The 20,647-nt window shown below is 44.3% G+C and overlaps 1 protein-coding gene across 2 annotated transcripts in view; it reads right to left on the bottom strand.

Moving 5' to 3' along the window:
• Window positions 1-20,447, bottom strand: part of LOC135911827 (kelch domain-containing protein 4) — a 55,713-nt gene extending 35,266 nt beyond the window's left edge. Inside the window, exons 1-4 of one of the 2 annotated variants that reach the window (XM_065444170.1) lie at window positions 20,191-20,447; window positions 20,032-20,123; window positions 19,873-19,951; window positions 6,661-6,759 (exon numbers count right to left, since the gene is read on the bottom strand). In XM_065444170.1, coding sequence (XP_065300242.1) covers window positions 6,661-6,759; window positions 19,873-19,951; window positions 20,032-20,123; window positions 20,191-20,298 — 378 coding nt within the window. In that variant the 5' untranslated portion in view covers window positions 20,299-20,447. The remainder of the gene's footprint in view (window positions 1-6,660; window positions 6,760-19,872; window positions 19,952-20,031; window positions 20,124-20,190) is intronic. The other variant, XM_065444171.2, reaches the window with a different exon arrangement.
• Between the last annotated feature and the right edge of the window lie 200 nt (window positions 20,448-20,647).

Here is a 20,647-nt window from a genome sequence, read left to right as displayed (position 1 = left end):
CGCGAAGCTGTCCGAATTATCAGGCGTCCGCAAAGTCGGTCGTTGACTGTACACTGGCAACTCCTCCAGCCGACGACACAGCGTCAAAGTAGATTTTTCACGAGTCCTCTCTGTTACTCGAGCCAGCAATACCGCGACTTTCGTTCTCTTTCAAAATAATTACACCCAAATTTCCATGATACAAGCACAAATTCCCTGAGTTTTCCCCAAGTATTTCAAGACTATTCAAACTCCCCGAGAATTCCCGGTTTTCCCAGTTGGTAGGCACCTTGCTATGTCTTCATCACCTTTCTGGTTCTCTGCAGCTCCATAGTCAACTTCCAGCAATTAATGACATGCCTTGGCAACACCTGGGCACACAAATCTAGTCAGGAGATGCTCAATAAGGTGGTTCAAGAGGCCCCTCAGTACATGAATCTGAGGAGCCTGTGCCTGAAAAAGGCAGTTTGCCTTCTCAAAAAGCGGTATAGCATTTTGGAGAAAAAGACAGCATGCCCTGTTTAGCTCTGATGACAAAAAATAAAACAGGCGCTCCTCACAAGTCACGTGGCTAGCTTCCCCAGAATTTTTGGTATGAAGTTTCAGTTTTTTTGCTTGAGGTCTAGAATGAGCTCCTTTTCTCTTTAGCGAGAGTTCATCGCCATCGGTGCTTTTTTTCCCAAAGCCTGCAGCAGTCTTGTGAAGATGTGTAACAGACTTTGGGGTCAGTGCAGGGTTCTTGAGGGTTTGTGACGAAGTCTTTGGAATTTGGTATGACTCCAAAAACAAGCTCTGCTTGGTGCACTGCTTTGTTTCAGATAAAAAAAAAGCTGACTAGTGGTTGCCACTGGTCGAGCAGCCTCTTCAAACACTTTCCCAATGACAGCCAATGTGTCAGCGAATACTTCAACATCTTTCTGACCTCAGCATGCATTTTCTGGAACTGTTTAAGTCTAACTTTCAGTATCAAGCTTTTCTCTAGGTAAAAAAAAAAATGTCAACCAAAGCCTCATCAACCTTTAAAGGAAGATTCCTTTTTGGGCAGCCAAGTTGATGAGATGGCACGGGCAACCAACCCCTATCAAACTTGGTTGAGACTCTCTCAATACAGTAGAAACACTGTTTTTCTTGCCGATCATGACACTGGCATTGTCCAAAAACATAGCCAACAGGTTTCCAACAAGCAAATTCCGAGACATCATCTCGTCCAGAACCAGATTTGCAATCTTGTGAACCGTCGCTTCCTCTTGGATAGTCCCGAGGCAAAGAAGGAGGCTTTCGACTCTACTTGTTTCTTTAACGAAATATGTCGCAACAATAGGGTAAGCTGCGTATCCCTATTGTTACTGCCATCCACAGCCATTGAAAATACTTGCTGTTTTAGGGCATCCAGCAAAGGATTCTCCACGTTGGCGGCCATTTCCCGAACAATTGACGTAGTCTTTGTTTGTCCACTGGCGTAGCGTTTCGCTTCTTCACACTTGGGGAACATCTTCTGGAAAAGTGGTCCGGCGTGATTGCTGACACTCAGCGGGATGCTGTGTTCAACTAAAAACGCCACGAACAGGCATTCTGCACGAATCACACCGAGGTCATCGTCGCTGCGTACAAAACTTACTAGGCTTGGCTGGCTGTTCGCGGCTCGCACATATCCCTGACGCTTTTTCTAAGCGATGTGGACCTTGATGTCAGATTTGCCGTCATGCGAGATGTTCACATCCCAGGCACACGTGGTGCAGAATCCACACTTCTCCCCTTTCTTCGATGGCACGAAGCATGGAAATTCTGCCGTGTACGATTTCAAAAACACTTGTAAGTACTGTCAGGGCTTCGAGCCCGCCATTGCACTGCGAAGCCGCTACAGGCCTGAGTCGCACTGCGTCCAACGGGGCAGCTAGTCACACAAAAGGCGAGGCCAACACTAGAGTGACTGAAGCTGACTGAAGTCCAAACTCGCGCCCCGGCGTGAACAAAGGCAACAGCATGGCAGCAGGTTTGCGGAGGCACTAGAGGCGCTATCAGCACTATCGAGCTTTGGATATGGATTCGTGATGACCCCCCAGTAGACAAGAGAAGTCATTACAACCTTGCAGCTGCTGCTGATGATACCACACCGTATGGCCCTCTCATGGTGGCGCAAGGTACCCCAAGGTGTAGTTTTACTACATTTTGCAAGTTTTTTTTTTCACAAATAAAATGTTTTCCTTAAAATTTAAAGCAAGATTTGTAAAATCCTAAGACTGCTCGAGATTCATACATGTTACGGAAAATTCGTAAGAGTTGGCAGGTATGTACATAACAAAGACATGATATTTGCCGCTTGCTATCGACCACCCAAGAGTACATCCATATTTTGCCATGAACTATTTATAGACTGTCTTAACCAAATTGTTGTTGAACATCCAACAGCACCAATATTCTTGCTCGGTGATTTCAATTTCCCCGGCATTGACTAGGCTGTTAACTTCCCATCAGTGACTCTATCCTCATCCCAATGTTCAACCTTTATTGATATATGTTGGATCTTTGGCCTTACGCAGCTCGTTGAAGAGCCTACCCACAATTTCTGCGAAGAACCTTGACTTCGTCTTCACCACATCTCCAAATTCAATTTCTTCCCTATGGATGTCTCATTTTCCCTTTATTCATTACTTCTCTCCACCTTGCGGGTTTCCGCAGAACTTCTACGTCGTATCTTGAGATGGATCCAATTTTAATTGACGTTGATGGCATACGCAATTTGATTAAAAAGCTAAACTTTCCTCATCGGCGGGTGTTGATAACAAATGACAAATTCCTTAAGAGTACTGTAGCATATTCATCTACTTTCTTGTCATATACTTTCACTCATTCTTTGCAGAGTTCAACACTGCCGGATGACTGGAAGACGGCGAAGGCGATTCCAGTCCACAAGTCCGGTGATATTCATAACCTTTTATACTATCGGCCAATCTCCATAACTTCTATTCCATACAAGTTATTAGAGCACATAATATACTGCAACCTTGTTAGTTTTCTAGAGTCTAATAACTTTTTTACGTCACAGGAGCATGGTTTTCGTAAACATTATTCTTGTGACTCAATTACTAACCTTTACTAATGATTTGTCTTCCGCTTTAGATCGAGCTTCAGTGACTGATTGCATCTACCTTGACTCCGCATAAACTTTTTGACACCGTCTCACACCGACTACAATTACTGAAACTTAGCGCACTACATTTTGATTGCAGCTTGCTTAACTGAATTGAATGTTTCTTGCAGAATAGAACACAGCAGGTTTCTGTTAATGATCACGACTCTTAATCATGCTATGTAACATCCGTTGTTCCTCAGGGGTCAGTCCTTGGGCCTCTTCTTTTTCTAATTTATATGAATGACCTGCCTGATTCTGTTACTTCTAATATAAGGCTTTTTGTAGACAACTGTGTTATGTACCGCATAATTTCTAATGAGTCTGACTTCTACGTTCTTCAATCTGATCTTAACAAAATTTTCTTTTGGTGTGACACATGGCTTATGAAACTAAACATTAACAAATGTAAAGCAATGAGAGTGTCTCGAAAAATTGACCATTCTTCTCAAGGCTACGATCTTAATGGTTGCCCTCTTCAGTTCATCAACAGCTACAAGTATCTAGGCGTCCGTATTACTAAATACCTGTCTTGGCAGAAGCATATTCACCATGACACTTTTTTCGCCTCCAAGCCATTTGTCATGCCATATTGATCACCGAATGAAAGCTGGGGTAGCTCAGTGTAAAAGCATTGCATACCTCGAAGCCTTCATTCCAAAAACAAGTCAAGACTGGAATCGCCTTCCTGCCTCCATCGTCGCTATCACAGATCATGATGTGTTCAAGTCGGCTATCTGTGATCATGTGTTGCCTCTTTAGCCACTTTTTCTTTTTACTATTGCCACTCCTCTCTGTAATGCCTGTAGGCCTGAGAGTAAATAAAATGAAATGACATGCTTCACCGCAATACTTTCGCGTATGCTTCGCTGCGTAACCTTTCTGTACTCAGGCGAAGCTGACTTTCAGGAACCAGCATTAACGCGCCATGCTTTTTAAGCTTCGAAGCCAATCGCAAGGACCACAAAGACAGAGTCGGTGCCATAGCATACAGCGGCGAATTCTTTCAATGAAAAACATGCGCTAAACGGCAAGAAGTTAATAGCGAACGTTGAAGTAGCTAGGCCTAGCGTTTAGCGCGGCAGCGAGGTAATCAAAACGGCGGCAGTGGTGGCTTTGATTAATGTTGTTTCAGACCTGTGGTCACAGCAAAAAGTCCGGTAAATTGGACAGCGAAGGGTTCTTGCATCCAAAATTTCAGACATTCTTATACATTTACTCCATGGGGTGCGTGGTGGTGCCGCGAAGCTGCACGAATTACTGGGCGTCCGGAAAGCCGGTCGTTGACTGTACGCTCGCCTCCAGCCGATGACATGGCGTGAAAAGATGTATTCTTTATGATCCCTCTCTATTGCGTGCGCCTGCATTACCGCAACTTTCGTTCCTTTTCAATCAAATTAAGGCTAATTTTCCATGATAGAAGCACAAATTCCCTGAGTTTTCCCTATTTCTAGACTATTCAAAATCTCTGAGAATTCCCAGTTTTCCCGGTTGGTAGACAACCTGACCATACTTGTCTGGCTTCTCTTGAGCTTGTGAGGCATACAAAATTTCATATGTAAGTACATTTCACACTTCTATACCATTTGTGTCACATACCCATTCAGGGGGATTGGCCAATGATGCGGATACCCAGTGGCATATACCCAGTGGCCCAAGAATGAAGTAGGCCAAATATAAGAAATTCAAAGAAGTCATTGCAAATTGTGCTCCCCTATTAGGAGCTGTGTGTGCTTCAGAGATGCCTATGAGCCAACATTACACGTACAGGTTCTATGCCGCAATTCATTGTTCGATTACGTAGAACAGAGGTGCACTCTCTGGCAATTGGTCAAAATCTCGTACTACATTAGCTGGAACATTTAGTGGTACATACGCAGTTGTTCAAGAATGAGGTAAGCCAAATACAGTCGAACCCACTTATAACGATACTGATTTTAACAATATATCGGTTATAACAATGACAAGCTGCTGCACTGTCAACTTTTGTATGTTTTGCATGGTGAAATGACCTGCTTACTACAATGCCCTGATGCCGCATTATTGGTTATAACGATGAAGTCTGCGCCGGTGTCCGAGCCAAAAGGTAGTGAAATGCGAAATCCTTGAAAAAAAAAAAAGAGAAATTCGAGCCGCTGCACAATGGCCCGCATCTCAAACGATTGCCACGCACTCAATTTTCCAGCCTTCTCCAAGCGCCCCTCTCCTATCGCCTTTCCACACCTTCAAACACGAATGGGCTGTGCCCATATCTCTACGCCACACCACCCTCCGAAACAATAATGGACCGTGCCAATTGCGCTGCTCGTATCTTGCTCGCTGGCTCCTCATTCAGCGCAATTCTGCAAACAGCGTAACTGCCCGTGTTCGTCTTTGTTGGTTGCATCGAAATCATTCCTGACCACGTGATTTCTTAGCCACTTTTGACTCGCCGCCGAAATGGAAGATGACTGACCCGCCCGCTGATAATCGGCAATGCACGACGTTGCCAGTGAAAAAAAAAAGCGCATGGCTATAGATTTGGAAACGAAATGCTTCTAACCGATGAGGCGATCGTCGCAAATGTGCTTGCATTAGATAGCGACGACGACGACGACGACGGCAGCAGTGGCGCGGTAGGGCAGGCTGCCTCAACATTGTCCTCACAGGAGGCCCTGCAGATGATTCAGTCCCTCCGGGGCTTCGTTTTTGTAAGGAACCTTCCGCTACACTACGTGGAGCACCTGGATACCTTGGAGAAGGATTCCAGCAAGGCTGACAGACATAGGGTTTTCTCGTGCAATGCAGTGTGACGTACGTGGCGAGCTCGCCTCAGAGTTTCTTCTGAATTTCTCAAGCTGACAGGCTGCCACGACAACCTCCTCGCATTTTTTAAAAGGCCCCTTTTGGGCCCACCAAAGTGCTGCCTCGGCAGTGCTCGCATATCACTTGCCACGAATACTTTGTTTAGCACAAAACGACAGACACAAGAAAGACGACAGGACAAGACGACAGGTCTTGTCCTGTCGTCTTTCTTGTGTCTGTCGTTTTGCGCTAAACAAAGTATTCATGGATTCGCACCAACTAGCCCACCAACGCATTGTGCTGAACTATATCGCTTGCCACCCGTGACCCCTCTTTGCAGTTATAGCAGTGCCGTTCTTTAACGCCGACAGCTGCGGCTTGTTACATGCGATTGGAGTGCCCAGGAAGCAGTTAAACGAGTGAGCACAATCAGCGGCCGGATGGAGGAGGGTGGTGGGGAGGGGCACTGGCCTCCTCGCCATTATAGTTTGCTAAGATCAGCTTTGCCATCCCCCTATTTTAATTTTTTCATGCAAACCGGTTTTAACAGTTATCGGTTAAAACAATGGAATTTTCATGGCATTTGAATACTGTTATAAGTGGGTTCGACTGTATAATAAATTCAAAGAAGCAGCTGCAAATCATGCACTATCTCCCCGCTTTCGTCCTTGATTGCACCAGTGCATGCACCACAATCAGCTGGTACTGGAGTCTCTGAAATTACATTATAATTAAGGTTTCAGATAAGCTGGGTACAATCGACTTACCTGGTGTGCACATCGTGGAGGTGGCAAGTTGGGGCACTTTACAAGAAGCCAGTTGTTCTTCTTGATATTGTACAAAAAGAGCTCATTGTACATAAATGTCTGGAAAAAAACAAGAAAAAAAATAATGCAAAGGAATCGCTTAGTCATCCCCTATTAACCAAGTGCTGCACTAAATTTGTTTGGCTTTAAATTTTATATATTCAGGTGAAAAATTTACACTGACCACGACTTCATTTTTCTAGACAGATTATTATACAGGGATCATGTAGATGTCTCGGATACTGCAGCTATCTAAATTAAATTTGTTAAATGCAATAAATCTGATTCTATCAGCTGATGCAACCAAATTTTCTGTTCTATATTTCATAAAATTGCCAAATTTCACAATATGTGAATATACAGATATTATGTTTACAATACCGTAGCATAGTCCCATAGAACACAGGCACATCTAATGCCTCTGTCACACAAGCACTCAAAAACTCTTTTACGTAATCGGTCTTTTAGCAAGCTGAAAGACTTTTTATTGAAGAGGTGTTGAAGACAATCTCTTTTATTGTTTCCTTCTAGACACCCTATATGGAAAGCGTGGTGATAGTGTTCAAAACAAAACCAGCCAAAATAAAATAAACTGATGTATCTCGAAGTATAAAGTGAAAACTTGTTGTATTACACGGTTTTCAAATAAATGTAACAACACCAGATTAAGATATGTTACTGTAAAGATTTACTGTAGTAGTTTAGAGAAAGTTCGACCTGCTTTGAAAAATCGTTGCCTATGATTGTACAGAAAAAAAAATGAGCATTACTGGGTTCACTACACCTTCTGCGAGAAAAATTTTTTTACCATGAGCCTAGGTGACAGAAAAATACACATTTGCTTAGTTTTTTAAGAATATAATAATTGCTGGCACCCACTGGTTTTGAGGCTACTCTTTTTCAGCTGTAAAAGAGATTGACAAGCTCCGCTTCCAGAAAAGACCGCTTTTGAAAAAGAGATCGCTCCCTGTCGTGTGTCTGTGAGCGAAACACTTTTTTTTGGGGAGAAGTCTTGCGCAAAAGACTTTCGAGTGCCCGTGTGACATGGGTATACATGTAATACACTTGAGTCCACAGATGACATTCCCATTTAAAGTGAAATTTCATCTACTACAAAAAGCTTGTATAAACACACAAAAAGTTTTATAAGGTGACTACGAGCAAGACATTCACTTATGCCAACCCAGTGCCAGGCTCAGTTCGGTTACAATGAACAAAATCAACCAGTAGGGGAACAAAAGACGGCTGCATGGCGCCCCCAAGACGCATGCCACATGGCACATACAACACAGTGCAGCCAATCAGTACGGCACCTGGCTTTTATCTTGAGCTTTTTCTTTCCTTTCTGGCTCGCAGATGTGCTACTGCTGTGTTTTCTTCACATAGGACACTGCAGCTGTGCGGCACATCGCCTTAGTGAAGAATACAGATTGTCCCTCAGCTATTATGAAGGAGAAAGGGAAGGCAAGTGCTACAAAAAGCAAACACAGCAACTACAAAGCTTGGAAGCGACTATGTCAGGCCACATTAACACATTCACAGTGGCATAGGTCATCGGTGAGTGATGGCAGTTATTCCCACTGTGGGGCTTTGCATAGCTTTTCTGTAGTGCACGAGCATCATATTTGCTAGAAATCATCGAAAATAAAAAATTATTGTTTCTGGATGGATGGATGGATGGATGGATGTTACGAGCATCCCCTTTGTAACGGGGCGGTCGGTTGCACCACCAAGCTCTTGCTGTACTGCCTAATGTCCTATTAAAAAAAAAAATGAAAAAAATAACCCATGATGAATTCCCATAAACAAATTTTCTGATCACCTATTGCGAACTTCGCTTTTGTACCTCTCCATTTTTTGTTGTTCCCCTACTTTTTCTTCCACCAGTCTTCCAATCACCTCTTACTAATCTCTATTGTGGACACGCTTACTTTTCCCCTGTTCTCGCTGAATTAAAGGGCTTCAAGAAGGTAGTGACTACAGTGACGGGGCCCGGCACTTTAACATCTGTACTACAGTGACGGGGCCCGGTACTTTAACATATGCACTACAGTGACGGGGCCCGGCACTTTAACATATTCATTACAGTGACGGGGCCCGGCGCTTTAACCTCAGCCATAGCCTCCTCTATTTTCTAAATAAAGCCTCCTCCTCCATAGCCTCCATAGCCTCCTCCTCTAAAATAAAGGAGGCTATGCCTCAGCCCTGCAGTGACGGGGCCCGTCTCCTTAACCACAGACAGGACCGGCACTTTACGTCAACACTGTAGCGACGTCAATGGCCGCACTTCTTTCAAACATTCTATGCAAACAACTTCGAGCACTTCACGGCAGGCAGTGAACTTTATTAAGGTCCTAAGGAGCGACTCCGAAACCCCCTTAAGAGGTAGGGGGCCGCCGCGAGCCGTTCCGACGTTGGGACGGGCAGGCCGTGCCTGACCGCCTCCTCCCACTCTTCTTCCGTGGTGAGATGACCGTGGTCCCGTAACGAGGGACACCGCCAGAGCATGTGTTCTAAAGTGCAGAATGGATCTCCGCAATCCGGACACCTGCCCTGCACGGACGCGGCGTTAGGTTGCCCTAGCTGTGATCCACCACGGCCGCCGCAAACCGGTCGGACGAACCGTAATGGGCGACGTCGACGAACGCGACCGATCGTAGATCGTCGGCGACGGATCCGAGGAGTGCGGCCGCTCGGGCCCGGCGTGTGCCTACATTGCGTTGCGCGCGCACATTGCGCGGGAACGGCGAGACCGTGACGGCCTCCCGCGACCACGCGTCGAGCACGCACCGCCTTTCCCTGACGGGTTAAAGTCCAGCGCCTCCAGGATCCGCCTCCCCGCAGGAGCTCGAGGAAGCGAGCCTGACAACCTGGACTAACTTCTGTGACCCAAGCTCATCGAAGGTGTTGTGGACCCCCAGCTGCATGAGCTTCTCGGTGCTGGCGCCTATGGGGATGCCAAGCACTTCACGGACCGTGGTATTTTATTCCAGTACTGTCCACAACACCACGTGAATTTCACGATGTCAGCAACTTCCGTGCAGTAATGGAATACATTGATTGCACACATACGGATCGAACGACCGCAATGGGTACTTGTCCATGAATGTGCAATCTTTTGCGTATGCACTGTAACACCTATGATGATTATAATAAAGAAAGAAAGTTCACTCTAATGGAAGGGGAACGGTAAAAACACATTAAAAAAGGCACGGCACATGTTTCTGCTTGTGTAGCACCAGACAATGAATATTCTACTGAATTAAGAAAAAGAAGCAGCGGGTAATTGCTCGCTTAGAAGACCGATAAACATGCAGTTCGATGAAATTTGAGAAATAATGATATTGAAGCTTCCAAGACTTTAGAAGAAAAGAAAAAGAAAATTAAGACTGAATCATCGCGACGGAACATATCTCAAGTCGCTGTAGGAGTCGAAGACCCTAGCTATAACGAAATTATTTTTGAACAGCTCCGATAGTGTCCATGCAACAATGGTTGCTTGCGTACTGTCAAATGTTCATATGCTGCGGCATAAAGCTCACGGTACGGTGCGAAAACGTGCTCGGAGCGAAAGCGATCGACATGCATGCAGACGCGAAGTCGGTCACCGCGAACCCGTGCGATCGCTGCATTGCAGCTTCATTCTGTTATGCTATATTTAGTTACACAGACAGCATGTTTCACATAGTTTTCTCAGCGATTGCTTACGTTTCACGCAAACCGGTTCGGTGGAATCGATTGCGGCGACCGCTTGCAGTGTCCCAGCTTACTGTACGTAGTAGGCAAAGAGATAGCGTTTGTAAACAATTCTGTGCTTTCTGTTTGTCCAACATGATTATTTTAAAGGTAAAATACTGCCATTTCGAGAGTACTTGCAACATTGTTCAGGAGGGCTGCCGCGTAGTATGTTTATTTAGCCTTTATTTAACGCCGACGCATGTGAGGCGCTTCCAACATATGGCGACTCCGTAAATCGTCCTCGCCATAGAGTTTGCTACAAGAATTTTGTAGGAAACTCTATGGTCCTCGCCCCCAATACCGACATCTTTATAGTGACGGCCCCGTCGGTGTAGTGTTGTTGTTAAAGCGACGGGCCCCGTCACCGTAGTGTGGATGTTAAAGTACCGGGCCCCGTCACTGTAGTCACTGCCCTTCAAGAAAGCCAGTGATTCCTAAATCGACTGCTGGGCAGATATAAAAAAAGAATTATGGGGTTTTACGTACCAAAACCACTTTCTGATTATGAGGCACGCCGGGGTGGAGGACTCCAGAAATTTCAACCACCTGGGGTTCTTTATCGTGCACTTAAATCTAAGTACACAGGTGTTTTCGCATTTTACCCCAATCGAAATGCGACCGCCGTGGCCGGGATTCGATCCTGCGACCTCGTGCTCAGCAGCCCAACACCAGAGACACTGAGCAACCACGGCAGGTCGCTGGGCACATACCTTCACATTCTAATACAACATGCTCCATTGTTTCCCTAGCATTACCGCAGCAAGCACATGCTTCTTCTTCCTTCTTATATCTTACTTTATAGTGCATGTACTAAGGCATCCTGATCTTGTTTCGAAAAGTAATGAGGTTTCCTTTGAATTATCACTAATTGTTTCTTTCCTGATTTCGTTTTTTTATCTTAAGTAGTTACTCATGGCAGGTCTTTTTTCCATTGCCGCCCCCCATGAGATTATCTCGGCCTTTCCGATTTTCCACTTGACATTCTTTGTTGCTGTGTTGCTCACCATACAGGCCGCATACTTGCTGGTAAGCTTTTTATTTCTTTTCCTCCACTGTGAATCAATGTTTTTCCTGTACAAGTACCTCAACACTCTCTCAGCCCATTTACTTTCTTCCATATTCCTCAGTCGTTCATAATCAGTTTTACTGTGAGCTTCTCTCACTTCAAAGCTTGTCCAGCCCATATCACCCTGCCCAGTTTCATTTATAGTCTTCCCGTGAGCACCCAATGTGAGGCGTCCCAGTGACCTCTGGTTGCCATCGAGTTCTAATTGTACCCCAGATTTCAAGCAAACAACCGCATTTCCAAAAGTAAGTCCTGGAACCATTACACCTTTCCACATACCTCGGAGCACCTCGTACCTATTGTATCCCCATTGTCATCTATGCTTCAACATGGCTTCATTTCTCTTTCCCTTCACTGTTACTGCTTTTCCTGTGTTTCCATATATCTACTGCCCTCGTTTATCCATATACAAAGGTATTTACATTCTGTTACCTGAGGTATTTCCTGGCCCTGTATCTCCACTGTCTGTTCACTGTTTTCATTGAATACCATAACACCTGATTTTCTAACACTAAATTTGATACCTAAATTGTTGCCTTCCTGTCCACAGATATTAGCCAGACGTTGCAAATCACTTTGCTTGTTAGCTAGCAACACAATGTCATACGGATAAAATAAACCTGGGAGCTGCTGCTCTACTACTGTACCTGCCTGTTAGTATGAGAGATTAAACCAGACATTACTTCCTTCTAGCGCCCTCTACATCCTCACCATGTAGATCATAAACAGCAGTGGGGATAAAGAGCACCCCTGCCTCAGTCCCTTGTTGTATCAACTTTCTCCTCGCTCCTCATCCCTTCCCATTCCACGCAAACGGTATTTTCTAGGTAAATCTCTCTCAAAATCTGTAGACAATCGTTGCCTAAGCCTTCCCCTTCCAGAACATCCCGCAAAATGTTGTGTTCTACGTTGTCATATGCTCCTGTAATGTTTAAAAAGGCCACAAATAACGGTCTGTTTTCTACTCTTGATATTTCAATACACTGAGTAAGAACAAATTAAGCTTTCATCCATATGCCTACCTATTCTGAAGCCATTCTGAATTTCTCCCGAAATGCAATTATTCTCTGCCCATGCTTGCAGCTTTAATTTAATTGCCTGGACTGCTAACATGTATAATACCAATGTAATGGCCAACAGTCTATCAGCCCCAACAACAAACTACAGGGGTGCTGCGAGTGTCGCTCGCATGACGTCAGGGCACGGACTCTCGCCTGTCGTCTGCTGCAGTTCGGGCAGTGTCCGGGCACCTTCTGCAGTGTTTTCATTTGTTCACTCTCGTTCCTTCTGCTTGCATAATTACGGTGGTCATCTCAAATATGTTTTTGCAACGTCTTCGTTTGCGAAAATTTATTCAAAGAGTTTACTTCTTAGACAACAATACAGTTCTCAAAGGCAATGCTACAGTGCCAGCCAAAGGAGCGCACACCAGCCCATTGCGGGATTTTCATGCGCGGATCGACAACCGCAAAAACATAGCATGTAAATGAAATATCCAGTTATGATACCATACCTGCTGTGGTGCAACAAGTATGTCACAAACGCTGGCCGTATACGACTTGTACAACAGTTAGCTTGATTTTAATCCGCTAAAATTGGTTTGCTCACAAAGAGTAGTTGACGGTATAATATCAAATTTTTGCATTTCTTCACAGATACGCTCGGCAATAACACGAGAATTTAACACTGCAGTTTAGATTCTACCAGTACCACTTGCTTCTTTAACTGCTCCTCAAAATTAGGCGGTTCTTCACGTGTTTATCTTAAGTAGCGGTAATTTGAAGTAAAGCTAATTGAGGCTTACAGCTGTTCGCAGAATACGAAAAGATATGTACCAATATATATCCCCTTTTCCGCGCTACACGTTTAACTCACTTCGGCAATTTACTGGTGTTTGTTGCTTGAAGAATATACATGACGAATCTGTTTGGCAAACTGACACAGGTTGCTCGGCACAAATTTTTTTGTGAAATATGCCTTCTGGACCGTATGGCTGCAGCCAGAAAGAAGCCGAAGCGTCATTCATTAGTAGTATGGGACATATTCAAGATATCATAATTCCCCAGTGGAGGGTCGAAAATCAAGTAAATTATATAAAGCTTGTGGTGTCTGCCTTATGAAGGTTCGCGGGGTTCTCTATTATGTAGAGACAAAGCGAATAGTTCTCTGTTTGTATAAATAAAGAACACTGGATCAGGACCTGGTAGGCAGAAGGCGCTTGAATTTTCCTTTTCTAGGCACCCTAAGCGGCGCTGTAGCACCTCAACTATACTTTAGGCATGGCAATTGGCGCTGTAAAAAACTGCTTCATGGTTGCAATTCTAAGTTTTAGTGAACTGATGGGTTTCACGAACAATGCCTGCCTCGCCATAACGACAGTGGGTTGCTACCGTTGCATGAGGAGTCTGCCATATTGTCAATAAAGCTTGCTGAGGGCCACCATGAGACATTTCATCGCTCGTCATTGGTTGCCTCTAGATCTTAACCACGAAACTTTTCTTTCAGGTGATTGCTACTATGGTATTTGTGATTTAAATTTGTAAATACTCTTCATGATGCGCTGTCATGTTAGCAGCCATGAGCAATTCGTTTTATGGGGGCCTGCTTCAGAGAGCGGTGAAAGTAGCAGCAAACATTTTCATGCGAAATGTGCGCCTAACTTTTTTTTTACACATTAATAAAGTGGCCATATTTGACTAGAACAACTCACCAGAGTAATAAGAATCATGATGACAGCTTCTCTTGGCAGTGTCTTTCTAACACAGATAACATGTTGACACCAAATACCAAGATTTTTCTACCATGTAAAATGCAATGTCTTTCATAGCTAAGCATCATACACAACTTCGCGAGTTGAATTTGCAGACATTCTTTTAACGCAAAATTTATGGAAAGACACTATGTATACATGCATTGCAAAACCAGTAAACCCCTTCAACACTACATAGCTTGCTATATCCAAGCTGCAAATTTTCTCGACTCAAGCACTTTTGAAGAAGGAATTGTGGTTCAAACGTGGCAGCAGAAAAAAGCCGACATATCCTTCAATAAGTATGGCTCAAGCCACCCATACCCAAAACATACACGAAGGGAACGAGTGCGTGCGGCAGCCGAGCAAGCTGAAGCGAGCGGCGTCCTGGCCGTGACGTCACTCGCGAGAGAGCGGCAATTCAAATTCTTGCCACTAATACGAGTGAATTTCTATCTTTCTCCCCCTCACCTTTATAAATTAAATTCATTCTATTTTGTCAGCAACTGTCTGGTATTCATCCATCTTTTAAAACTTTTTCCACTGCTTTCACCAGAGCTTTCTTACTTTTTGGTCCTAGCTCGTTAATCAGCCTAACGGGAACATGGTCTAGCCATGTGGCTGTGCGCTTAGGAATTTTCTTTTCGGCTTTCTTCCAGTTGAAATTTGTCAGCACCAGCTCCTTTTCCATCCGGTTCTCTTTCATGCTCTTTTTTTTCTTCAAGCACAACCTCGTCATTGCCTTGGAAATATTCAGCTGTTATTTTTTGGATGTAATTTAATGCAGCATCCCCTTCCAGTTTGTTTCCATCTTTGCCTAAGATATGTTGTTGTATTGTTGTTAACCTCCTGCCCAATAATTTTATGTGGTTCCAAAATATTCTAGGTGCGGCCTTCTTTTCCTCACGTATTTCTGACAACCCTTTCACCTTTTATCTTTGCTTGCCCCAGTATTTGAACCATAGATTGTTTCTCCCTGTATATTCCCCATTCAATGGCTAGTACAGCCATCTAGATCCTGTATGTGGGCATTCATGTCACCTAATAAGATAATTGCGGCATCATTCATGAAACTCTTAATATCAGCACTTAGGCATTCCGCTAACTCTTGATTCTTCTCTGTGCAATTATTTTTGGTCTACAAATATGTTACGCCCAGCCAAGTTTTCTTTCCGCTCATTGTACCTGATAACCAAAGATGCTCTTGACATTTTGAATTCACTCTGTTCCACTCGGCTCCCTGATGGATGAGCATTCCAAGTCCCCTTCCCTTTCTTTCCGACTTAGTTCTATTGCACCCTTCCCAAACATAATTCTCAATTATTGGCAGCTCTTCCGAATCTCTAAGGTGTGTTTCTGCAACCGCATACACCCTTAATTGTTCTCTATTTCTCTTCTCCTCAATTTCTGCCCACTTTTCCTTTCTTCTGCCACCCTGTATGTTTATGTAGCCTATTGCATGGCAAGCACTCTTGTTTTCCTCCTTTTTCTGTAAGTGATGGCGATGCTATTCTAAGGCTCCCCTAGGGGACCTTCTTCATTACTACCTACTCTGGCCTCCTGAGCGCCTGTAGGCCTCCTAAAGAAAGCAACAGCACGACCAGCAAGTCGCCAGCCACTTCTCATTCAAGCCTGTAATTGAAGTGGATCCTGCCTCATTCAAAAACCACCACACCTTCTCAGTTCTCTGTTTACTTCGACAACCTCGAAGCCTTTCTCTCGGCTCATTTTCCCTATCGCCTCATTAGCAGCCACTACGGCTTTTTGTACGTGACTGTTACGTACAGGCACCTTCGGCACCATGCACACAATGATCTGCACCTGAGGGTACAGCTCATGCAAGTCTACCCTCTTTGCCAGCGCTGGGCTAGTCCTGTCTCTTGACCTACACAGAACCCAGTGTCCGTCCTGGAAATGTCCCTATTGGCACTCTTTTATCGCCTTTCACCCTCTCCACAATTGCTTCTGAGCACCTAGCCAGGTTGGAGTCGCTGACGATAATCACCATTTCACAATCTCCTAGTGCCAAGGCCTCTCCCTGCTTCCCTTTGTCATCCTTTCTCGCATGATTCGGACTTGACAAGGGCTATTGACCCTTGCGTTCCTGCATTTTTTGCATGGCAGCCTCAAGGTAGGTGCCACTCTTTCCAACTACCCCCTCCCCACATTGCACGCATTCCGCATGCTTTGCTGACACTCCCTCTCCTGTCACGTTGGGAGACTGCATTCCATTGTCACAACCATTCTCGTTCACAATGACGGCCCTGTTCAGCTTTTCCTTGGCTGCTTGAAGTCTTTTTTTCCACAACCTTCCGTGCATCAAGCTCCATATTTAGCTCATTTTTGAGCTCTTCGACCTGTTTGACAACTCGTTGCAGTGCCATCTGCCAGCACTTTGATGAAGTTTCAAAGGAGCACAACTTCCTGGTGACTCACCAGTGGGTCACAATGCACCACAGTAATTTGACAAGTGACCCACTGGTGGATAATCCCACACAGGAATCAGGATTTCAAAAAGTGCTGCTGCAGTGAACGTGATAAATATGTTGAAGATGTCCTCTTCAAATGGTTTGTGAGCACCAGGATATTAAAGGTAGCCATCACCGGACCGGTAATGCTTGCTAAAGCCAAGGACCTTACCTCTGTCTACGAAGCATGCAGGAATGAGCTGCTTTTATGGAAATCTGGCTTTTCCTTCTCGGAAGATATCTACTAAGAGATAGTACAATGTCAGTTCAACCTTGTGGACGCAGGCTGTCATTGGCGGCTTTTCCAACTGTGGGCAAGAACGGGAAGACTGTTGCAGTCAACAATGAGGTAGATGTCTCGGTGAATATCTCCGATGAAGCAACTTTTGGGCTTCGTGACAACTTCCAGGTGTGGAGGCCTCCAGTGACGAGCACAAGCAGGAAACCAGCAAGCCCCCAAATACGCCTCCAGTGATCTCAATATTGACTGCCTTAATCATCATACTTACTCAAGCATCTTGTATATAAACCAGGGACTTGACCTACATCCATGCTGACAGGTTGACAAACTTGTATAGTGCCGTTATCAATTCGACATTATACCTTAAACAAAGGTTACTTAAACTGACTTCCCTCATCAATTTCTGCCATAAGAACAGTGTGCACCTTTTTGGTGTATAATCAGTGCTGCTTATTTGTGCTCGCTGTTCTCGCAGTTACTCTCAACTGGCATCATACCACATGACTGGAAGGTGGGGAGGGCTGTTCCCATCTACAAATCAGGTGGCAAGAAATCTCCACTTAACTATCGCCCCATCTCACTAACAAGCATACCTTGCAAAATCATGGAACATGTCATTTATAGAGAAATTATGAAATTTTTAGACACAGGAAACTTTTTTCATTTTTCACAGCACGGATTTTGAAAGAGACTTTTCTGCGAAACGCAATTGGCAGTTTTCCTTCATGATCTTCACACTAATCTAGATACTAACCAGCACAATGACGCAGTATTCCTAGACTTCGCAAAAGCATTCGATAAGGTACCACATCAACGACTATTACTAAAACTACCTCTAGCGAATGTGCACCCCCATATATTGTGATGGATTGAAGCTTTCCTTAGTAACCGCTCCCAGTTTGTACTTATTAAAAACAGCCCATCTGTTTCCCTACCGGTAACTTCTGGGGTTCCACAAGGATCTGTCCTCAAGCCTCTCCTCTTCTTAATATATATTAAGGACTTACCTCTCCATGTATCCTGCAATATTCGCATGTTTGCAGATGACTGCGCATTTACCAAACAATTACTAACATGTTTGACCAAACTTCCCTTCAGGAGGATATTAAACGCTTGCAACAATGGTGTGATTGCTGGTTAATGACACTTAACCCAAATAAATGTAAAGTACTAGTTGTGGTATTCTCCCGTCGACGTAACCCACTAGCTTACCCATACACAATAAATAATGCAGACGTAGAAACTGCGCAGTCTTACAAATACCTTGGTGTTACCCTTACTGACTTACCTTGGAGCACACATATTACTAACATCATTTCATCTTCCAATAAATCTCTTTTCAAAAACGAAACCTAACGCAAGTGCCCAAGCATGTGAAATTGCTAGCCTACGAAAGCATAATCAGACCTAAACTCAAATATGCATGTGCCATATGGAGCCCTCATCGAGCATATCTAATCAACACACTTGAATCGGTGCAAAACCGTACCATAAGGTTCATCCATTCAACGTATTCCTATGATGTCAGCGTGTCACCATAGAAAAAAGAATCCAGATTTGTTAAACTCGCTAATCGCCGTCACATCTCAACTCTCTTTCTTTTTCATAAGTTTTATCATACTACACTTAATCAACCACCATACATTATTCCCACTGCTCGTATATCACATCACACTCGGCACGCGTACGGAGTTGGCTGCCCTCGCACTCATACTACCACTTTTTCAGGCTCATTCTTCTTTCACACAGCAACAGATTGGAACAACCTGCCCCACCAAACTGCTGCCATAATCTGTGCACCTCCATTCATGCAAAAACTAACAGACCATTTCTCAGAATTAAAAAAATGTATGGGATATGCTATCTATGTGTGCACTAGATGGAATTATGTGCATAATTTTCATGTGTGTTGTATTTAAAGCTTGTGCTCTTTTATCCTTAAACTGATGTATAATACATATATGTATGTCCACCCCTTATGTAATGCCTCTATGGGGCTTTTAAGGTAATAAAATGAAAATTATAAAGTGTCTCCTGCATATTATTAAGCTTTTCAATAATATTTCTGATGGCAAGTTCAACTATTAAAAAATTTGATATAACAAACACATTTTGTGCAACTAAAGTGTTCATTGTACCTGGACTCAACTGTAACTGGCACAGACAGTTACAGTGGGGTCCGGGTACCTGAATGGAGCTCCATGGCAGCAGTGGGAGGCTTGGAACAGAGACCAAAGAGCACTTCCCCCACTTGTGAGGCTGTTCTTCAGCCCGTGCTCTCTATTCTTCAGGCAAGAGCAGCGCCCAGCGAAGAAGCCAACGAGAATGGATAATGATGAGTATGTACAAACGAGGAAGATGAACTGCATATAAGTGCTCACAATATTAGCAGTTACAAAGTTTTTATTTGCTTTTCTTGATTCATCCAATCTGACAACTACTGGCCATGCCGTTCGAATTGCCGCTAATGCTGCCTGTTTGTGTTACCCCTCCCTACCCCCCTTTTATTTTTATTTTTTTCCGCAAGTCCCACTAATAAAAATTCAATTCTTGAAGATTGCCCTGGCCCGGCTGGCTGCCTTCATCATATGATGTTTTAACAATGTCCAGTTTTGTTATTTCTGGCAATCCCTGCTAGATAAACTCATTTTGAAAGTGAATGTGCTAGGGCATTGCGACGCGTCTCTCCCGTGTCGTTATCTGCTGAATCACATTTGATGCCAGCACGCGCGATGCGCTTTACAAACTCGTACGGTGTTTTTGTGATGCTAACGTGTACCTAGATGTAGATCCGTGTGATATACTTGCACGTGTAGGGTTTTTGGTGAACAACTTGCGAGCATTTGACCCATTAGCGGCTTAATCTGCTTTACGATCGAACTGCGGTTGTTCAACTAAAAGTGGGCCATACCTTTTGCCCATTGAAGTATTCTCCACCGAAAAGCAAAAGCTGGTCTTTTTCAGGATGCACACACAGGCTAGCGCCGCTCCTGCAGCGAAACGAAAAACAAACGCGTGAACGACAGCACTTGAACAGTGGACCGTATAATGAACATGGCCAATTCAGTACCTACAAGACGGTGGCCCCACGAGCTCTTCAGTAACTGCTAGTCTTTTGCGATCTTCTTCAACAAATTGTGCGATGAGCTTTTCTATGTCATCCTGAAATTGGGAAAAAGAAACGACAGTTTTGTATGCGAGGTACTACCGCTCCGCCGAATGTAAATACCTCGCCCTTCGCGGCCAATTCCTTCTTCAATTTCTGTGTTGCTTTCTTTTCTGTCTTCGCGATAGTCTTTTCCGCGCCCTTGCCTTTCTTTTTGTCCTTTTTCCCCATATTTTACAAGTGTCCGTTACCACCACGACAGGCGCACGCACATGTGCAGCTCGCTATATTTTATAACCTACCTCAAACCGCTCAAACCGCTTACTCCGCTCCGTACGCCCATCGCTACGGCTAGCCCGGGTCTATGGCGCCGGCATGCCGGCATCACGACTAGCCGGAATAGGCGGAGTTTTATCGGGCAGACTCGAAATATTGAATCACCGATACAACACAAACAAGTGCTAATTAGAGTGTTAATTTTATACGAGCAGCTACTGTAGTAAGAATTATTTTCTTTCGCGAAGTAAGATAGATAACGGTAGTGTTTACCACCTCACCTGGCGACAAAAAAAAAAAAAAG

Source organism: Dermacentor albipictus, chromosome 1 (assembly GCF_038994185.2).
Source record: "Dermacentor albipictus isolate Rhodes 1998 colony chromosome 1, USDA_Dalb.pri_finalv2, whole genome shotgun sequence".
Taxonomy (NCBI): Eukaryota; Metazoa; Arthropoda; class Arachnida; order Ixodida; family Ixodidae; genus Dermacentor; species Dermacentor albipictus.
This window is presented reverse-complemented; position numbering and strand designations above follow the sequence as displayed.